General features: G+C 37.6%; 1 protein-coding gene across 1 annotated transcript in view; it reads left to right on the top strand.

The window, feature by feature from the left end:
• Nucleotides 1–6,538: 6,538 nt before the first annotated feature.
• Nucleotides 6,539–7,500, top strand: part of LOC143023073 (serine/threonine-protein kinase pim-2-like) — a 1,166-nt gene continuing 204 nt past the window's right edge. Inside the window, exon 1 of the mRNA XM_076181553.1 lies at nt 6,539–7,500. This exon is cut by the window's right edge and continues 204 nt beyond it. Within this exon, the coding sequence (XP_076037668.1) occupies nt 6,655–7,500 (846 nt within the window). The 5' untranslated portion in view covers nt 6,539–6,654.

Genomic DNA, 7,500 nt, shown 5'->3' with positions numbered 1-7,500 from the left:
TACTCCTTCTCCTCCTCCTCTTATTCCTCCTCCTCCTCCTACTCCTCCTCCTACTCCTCCTCCTACTCCTCCTCCTCCTACTCCTCCTCCTCCTACTCCTCCTCCTCCTACTCCTCCTCCTACTCCTCCTCCTCCTACTCCTCCTCCTACTCCTCCTCCTCCTACTCCTCCTCCTCCTACTCCTCCTCCTCCTACTCCTCCTCCTCCTAGTCGTCCTCCTTATCCTCCTCCTATTCCTCCTCCTCCTACTCCTCCTCCTCCTACTCTTTCTCCTCCTACTCCTCCTCCTCCTACTCCTTCTCCTCCTACTCCTTCTCCTCTTCCTCCTCCTCCTCCTCCTCCTACTCTTCCTCCTCCTACTCCTCCTCTTCTCCTCCTCCTCCTTCTCCTCCTCCTTCTCCTCCTCCTTCTACTCCTCCTTTTCCTCCTCCTTCTTCTCCTCCTTCTTCTCCTCCTTCTTCTCCTTCTTCTCCTCCTTCTTCTCCTCCTCCTCCTCCTCATCCTTCTTCTTCTTCTTCTTCTTCTTCTTCTTCTTCTTCTTCTTCTTCTTCTTCTTCTTCTTCTTCTTCTTCGTGTTCTTCTTCTTGTTCTTCGCGTTCTTTTTCTTCTTCCCGTTCTTCTTCTTTGCGTTCTTCATCTTGGCGTTCTTCTTCTTCATCTTCTTTTTCTTCTTCTTCTTCTTCTTCGCGTTCTTCTTCTTCTTCGCGTTCTTCTTCTTCTTCGCGTTCTTCTTCTTTGCGTTTTTCTTCTTCTTCTTCTTCTTCCTCTTCTTCTTCTTCTTCTTCTTCTTCTTCTTCTTCTTCTTCTTCTTCTTCTTCTTCTTCTTCTTCTTCTTCTTCTTCTTCGCGTTTTTTCTTCTTCTTCTTCTTCTTCTTCTTCTTCTTCTTCTTCTTCCCTCTTCTTCTTCCCTCTTCTTCTTCTTCACTCTTCTTCTTCTTCCTCCCTCTTCTTTTTCTTCTTCTTATTATTATTCTTCTTTTTCCTCTTCTTCTTCTTCTTCTTCTTCTTCTTCTTCTCTTCCTTCATCTTATTATTTTTCTTCTTCCTCTTCCTCTTCCTCTTCCTCTTCCTCTTCTTCTTCTTTTTCTTCCTCTTCTTCTTCTTCTTCTTCTTCTTCTTCTTCTTCTTCGCGTTCTTCTCGGCCTCGGGGCGGAACCCCAACTGGGGATTCCTATCACGGGATCCTTACCGTGGGATTAGAGCGCGGGGCGCTGCGGCCGAAGGACTGATTGCGCGATCTTTTGATTTCAAAAATCCATCTCTCATTAACAAGCTATATAAAGCTTATGAAAGACATTGACAAATTGGAAAAAGTACAACGGTGAGCCACAAAACTGAATCCAAATATCAAAAATAAATCATACGAAAAACGATTAGAATATATGAATCTGTTTTCCCTAAAAAAGTGTAGACTCAGAGGTGACTTGATATAGATCTTTAAGATTCTAAAAAGAATTGACAATATCAAAGTGACAAAATTTTCATATTGAATGAGAACCCGACAAGAAATAATGGTTTCAAAATGTCAGGAAATGAATTTAATTGAAATTGGATAGAAACAACTTCGCAAACCGTGTAGTTAATGAATGGAATAAAATTCCTGCAGAGGCAGTGCAATGTAGTTCAGTGCGAAGCTTAAAGTTTTGTTTAAACAAACACCTAAGCAAGATGCTGTAATGCCTGCCATTTGTTTTATATGATTTTTTATTTGTTTGTTATTAGTTGTTTGTTTGTTATTTGCTTGATTTTCATTTATTAGTATTTATCTGTAAATTTATTATTATTTACTATTTACTTGTTTGGTTATTATTTAACTATAACCATGCATCTATTAATTTCATTTTTTCATTATCTATATTATTATATTTTTTACTTATTTATTTATTCATTTATTTATCATTATTTTCTTTTCACACTCGACCTAGTTGTGAATCAAAAGGTACCCTAACGCCATGCTCCTCCTTTGTAATCCTTTGTAAAGGATAGCCATAACGAAAAATAATTTCAACAGAAGTAAATACATACTTACAATAAAATTAACATGAGAACAAGATTTTTTTTTATAAATGCTACACTTTGTCAGTATTATTATATGGATATGAAACTTGGATAATTAGTAGACAATTGAAGGACACAATAAATGCAGTAGACATTAGAGTTGTTGAGAAGGATGATGAAAATTTCATCTACAGAATTTAAAACAAACTAAGAAATACTGCAGCAAATAGGAACACAATGCGAAATAATAACAACTATCACGAAAAGACAGTTATTCTTTGTAGAACACGTTATGAGAAAAGAACAATTAGAACATATGTGCCTTACGGGAATAATAGAAGGAAATAGTGGAAGAGGAAGACCACGCAGAAAATATGTTGACGGGTTAAGGTCATCTGTAGGAGAAGAAATAACAAATGTCATCTTATTAAGAAAAACCTTGTGCAGACAGGAATGGAACTTCTTGGTGGCCAATGTCCAAGTGGATACAGCACCCCGGTGAGGTATTATATATGTTTGTATGAAGATATATATATATATATATATATATACATATATATATATATGTATATACATATATATAAATATATATACATATATATAAATATATATACATACATATAAATACATATTCATATATATAAATATGAATATATATATATACATATATATATATGTATACATATATATATATGTATATATATATATGCATACATATATACATATACATATATATGTATGTATATATATATATATATATATATATATATATATATATATATATATATATATATATATATACAACAATGAACGGGTCCCCAACGATTAGAGATACACTTTAACAACCGAAATGCACTTTAATTCTAAGCCATCAACATCGGGAGACCCAATGGGGGGACATGCAGAAATTGAGATACGGTACCGCCGAGGACTCAAACTCAGCGATCACATGACAAGTGCCGTAGTAACTAACCAACTACGCTCTCAAAGGTGATAGCGTAATTAGTTAGTTACTACGACACTTGTCATGTGATCGATGAGTTCGAGTCCTCGGCAATACCGCATTTCAATATCTGCATGTGGCCTCATTGAGTTTCCCGATGTTGTTAGCTTAGAATTAAAGTGCATTGTGGTTGTTAAGATGTACATACACACACATACACACACACACACACACACACACACACACACACACACACACACACACACACACACACACACACACACACACACACACACACACACACACACACACACACACACACACACACACACACACACACGCACACACACACTCAACACACACACATATATATATATATATATATATATATATATATATGTTATCATATAATATATATATAAACGCATATATAAATACATATACATATATATATATAAACATATATATACATATACACATATCTATACATGTATATATGTATAATATATATATATATATATATATATATATATATAGAGAGAGAGAGAGAGAGAGAGAGAGAGAGAGAGAGAGAGAGAGAGAGAGAGAGATAAACAAACACACACACACACACACACACACACACACACACACACACACACACACACACACACACACACACACACACACACACACACACACACACACACACACACACACACACACACACACACACACATATATATATATATACATATATACATACATATATGTAAAATTATATATATATACATATAAATGTATATGTATATATAAATATATATATATATATATATTATATATATGTATATATATATATATATATATGTATAATATATATACATATATATTTATATATATACATATATTATTTATATATATATATATATATATTACATATATATATAGTTATGTATAAAATATATATATATATATAAATATAAATATATGTATATATATATATATATATATATATGTATTATATACATATATATATATATAAATATATATATATACATATATATATATATATATATATATATATATGTATATAAATATATATATATATATACATATATATACATATATATATATATATATAGATATATATATATATATATATATTCCTTTGAAAAATCATTCTACGAAACTAGTCAGGAATAAACTCAACACTAAGACTCCTGTGTTTCCTACTCCGCTTACGTCTACCTGTCAGAATGTCTCAGCATATATATATATAACAGCAGGCACCACCAAACTTCCCCCAGTCGAAGGAGACCACAAACTTGGATATGCCTTTGGGAATGTTAAAACGCACAAGCCTGGAAACCCCCTCCGCCCTATCATCAGCCAAACACCTACAGTTACCTACAAACTTGCCAAACGCCTTAACTCATTAATGACCCCATACATCCCAACCTCCTACAGCCTAAAATCGTCGCAGGAATTCCTCACCATCCTTGAATCCTCCCAACCAGTAGGGGTCATAGCCTCATTAGATGTCGAGAATCTGTTCACAAATGTGCCAGTAAAAGAGACTATTGACCTCATCTGCCAGAGTATCTACCACAAGCCCAACTCAACACCCCTCGCCGTCCCCTGAAGCAATCCTCCGAGAAACTCCTTGAAATCTGCACGATTGGAAGCTCCCTTCTACGGTCCAGATGGGAAAATGCGCATACAGGTAGACGGCGTGGCAATGGGATCCCCCCTCGGACCACTCTTCGCCAACTTCTATATGGGATCCATCGAAGAGAAAGTCTTCAACGACCATCCTGACATGCAGCCCTGTATCTACGCCCGGTATGTTGACGACATTTTTATTAGCGCAAAAGATTCCCAATCTGTAACTCAACTCTCACACACATTCAAGAAACATTCAACCCTCAATTACACCTATGAACACCAACGCAACGATGGCACCCTCCCATTCTTAGATATACTAGTAGGGCACAAGCCTCAGATCGATTCACGACTGAAGTCTACGTCAAAGATACTAACCTCGGTTTCTGTCTTAACGGCAGTAGCGAATGCCCAGAAGTCTAGAAACATATCGTGATCCGATGACTAGTGTACCGAGCATTCTCACACAGCAGTACATTGAAATCCCCTAACAACTATCTCCAACGTATAACATCACTTATTTTCAACAAGGGCTATCCACAACACTCCATCGAATCCATTATCAAAAAACAAGATGAACTCCTTTACCGGCCAACCAACACCCACAAACACCAATATACCAACACTGGACCTGTACTACAAAGGACATATGAACACCGGCTACAAAGAAGACGAAAGAACACTTCAAAATATTATCACACGTAACATTCGACCCAACAACCCAGACACTAAGATACGCCTAATCGTATACTACAAAACCTCCAAAACACACACCTTGGTTATTAAGAACAACAGCCAGCCCCCCAACCCTCCTCTACAAGAAGTCAACGTCGTGTATAAGTTTGATTGCCCTGTCGGTGATTGTCAGCACCGCACCTCCTCATACATTGGCATGACTTCTATGACCCTCTCCAAAAGACTCTCATACCACCTCCAGAATGGCGCCATCAAAACACATATGACAAAAGAACACAAAACCACCATCACCAGACAAACACTAAACGAAAACACTAAAATAATCTACAAAGCCCACGACCCCCTTCGCCTTAAGATGGCCGAAGCAGTGAACATATACATCGAGAAACCTTCCATTAACATACAACTCATGCCCACAACCACACTCCCAAGCAGTAGACGCACATAACACAAACAATAACACCCCTTTCCACAATCCACAAGGAAGTTGCTACTTCCACGTACGCAGCGCTACGGATCACGGCTACTTGAAATGACCTCTCCCAGTGTTCGGCCAATATACGGCCTGTATTTAAACCCCTGTAATCACCAACTATTGTTATTCCCTCCCTGAGGATGACCGAGTAAGGTCGAAATACGTATAGGAGAATTAAAAAAGAGAAAACCGCACCCAATGTCTTTTGGACACCTTCTCAACTATTTGAAAACCACCACAGAAAAGTGTTGCACGAGAGAAATTAAAGCTTCAATATAAACTCAACAACGCCATTGTCGCTGTAGATTTCTTGAAATCATGTATATATATATATATATATATATATTCATATATATATGTATATATATATATATATATGTATATACATACATATATATATATGATATATATATATACAGTATATATATATATATATATATATATATATATATATATATATGTATATATATATTACATACATACATACATATACATATACATATATATATATATATATATATATATACTGTATATATATACATATATATATATATACACACACACACATATATGTATATATATTCATGTATATATATGTAAATATATATATACATATATATACATATATATACATATATATATATATATTCATATATATGTACATATATATATATATATATATATATATATATATATATGTATATATATATATATAAATTTACTCTCTCCCTCGCATACACACAAACATGTTGTCAATGATAGATAATGTCGGTTTGTGCTGGAATTTGTATCCCGTAATGGCCCAAGAACGTAAGTCTGTTGAGTGCCCCCATCTATGATGCGACCTCGGGTCACGTGATCGGACGGCGCCACCGCCGTGGTCGAAGACTTTTGGAGAGCGATGAACAACGACAACGGCGGCAGCAGTACCCAACACTGGAGAACCCATTTTGAAGTGCAGGACACCCTCGGTGAGGGCGGATTCGGGTGCGTCTACCTGGCGAGGGACCTCTCCAACGGCTCTCAGGTAGCAATCAAAGAAGTTCCCCTGCCCCGCGTTCTCTCTTGGGGAAGACACGAAGGAAAGAGGATGCCCCTTGAGGCCATTCTGCTGCAGAAGGTCCAAGGCGTTCCCGGAGTCATCGAGTTGTATGACTATTTTACCTGCGATGGGAACTTTTATATGGTGATGGAGCTAGTCCCGAAAGCGACAACACTATATGATTACATGGAAAAGTTTGGTAAATTGCCCATCGAGGACGTTAAAAGGCTCTTCGTGGAAATCGTCAGAACGGTCCATTGTTGCCTTAATTCAGGCGTACCTCATAAGGACCTCAAGGCTGAAAACATTCTACTTTACGAGAACCCAAGCACTGGGCAGCTTAGTACGAAATTGATCGACTTCGGGTGTGGGGAACGAGTCAAGAGCTACAAAGGGACCGACACGGGCGGGACGATGATCTACTTGCCTCCCGAATACATCGACGGAGGGGACTTCCTGCACGTCCCGGCGACAGTCTGGAGTCTCGGGACCCTCCTGTACTATCTGGTCTGCCAGGACGATCCCTTCTACGATGAAGACGATATCGAAAAGGCCAAGCCGCCCTTCCCGCAAGACGTTCCCCCTTCGTGTCGGAAACTGATCATGCGATGTTTCGCCAGGGACCCTTGGAAGCGCCCCACCCTTGACGGCATCGTGCGGCACCCGTGGCTCAAGGGTCCTGGTAGCGGCTCCCAGATCGAGCCC

This window comes from Oratosquilla oratoria, unplaced genomic scaffold (genome assembly GCF_046742065.1).
Source record: "Oratosquilla oratoria isolate Oo_2021 unplaced genomic scaffold, ASM4674206v1 SCAFFOLD306, whole genome shotgun sequence".
Lineage (NCBI taxonomy): Eukaryota > Metazoa > Arthropoda > Malacostraca > Stomatopoda > Squillidae > Oratosquilla > Oratosquilla oratoria.
Note: the sequence above shows the minus strand (reverse complement) of the source record. Positions and strands in the feature narration are given on the sequence as shown.